At 64.0% G+C, this 247-nt stretch overlaps 1 protein-coding gene across 1 annotated transcript; it reads right to left on the bottom strand.

Annotated features, from left to right (window-relative positions):
* Positions 1-6: 6 nt before the first annotated feature.
* TNFSF14 (tumor necrosis factor (ligand) superfamily, member 14) lies at positions 7-236 on the bottom strand (the record flags this gene model as incomplete). The annotated part of the gene is made up of 1 exon (XM_009866061.1): positions 7-236. A coding segment is annotated over one exon (230 nt), but the record flags the coding sequence as incomplete, so codon positions are not given.
* Positions 237-247: the final 11 nt, after the last annotated feature.

The raw sequence follows: 247 nt of genomic DNA, 5'->3' as shown, positions 1-247 counted from the left end.
ATAAACATCCCGAAGTAAGAGCGGGTGCCGTCCACCACCCTCACCAACTCGGGCGCCCGCACCCGCGTGAAAACCTCGTCGCCTTCTTCGAGGCGCACGAGCCCCCCCAAAAAACTCTGCCGCACCCAGGCCCCGCCCTGAACCTGGGGACAATAAACCACCTGGTTGACCAGGAGGTCGAGGACCCCCGGGTAACGGGGGGTCCTCTTGTGGATGCCGTGGAAGGTGATGTTTCGGGTGGGGCACC

The sequence above is a fragment of the Apaloderma vittatum genome, unplaced genomic scaffold, assembly GCF_000703405.1.
Source record: "Apaloderma vittatum isolate BGI_N311 unplaced genomic scaffold, ASM70340v1 scaffold42123, whole genome shotgun sequence".
In the NCBI taxonomy this organism is placed as follows: Eukaryota; Metazoa; Chordata; class Aves; order Trogoniformes; family Trogonidae; genus Apaloderma; species Apaloderma vittatum.
Note: the sequence above shows the minus strand (reverse complement) of the source record. Positions and strands in the feature narration are given on the sequence as shown.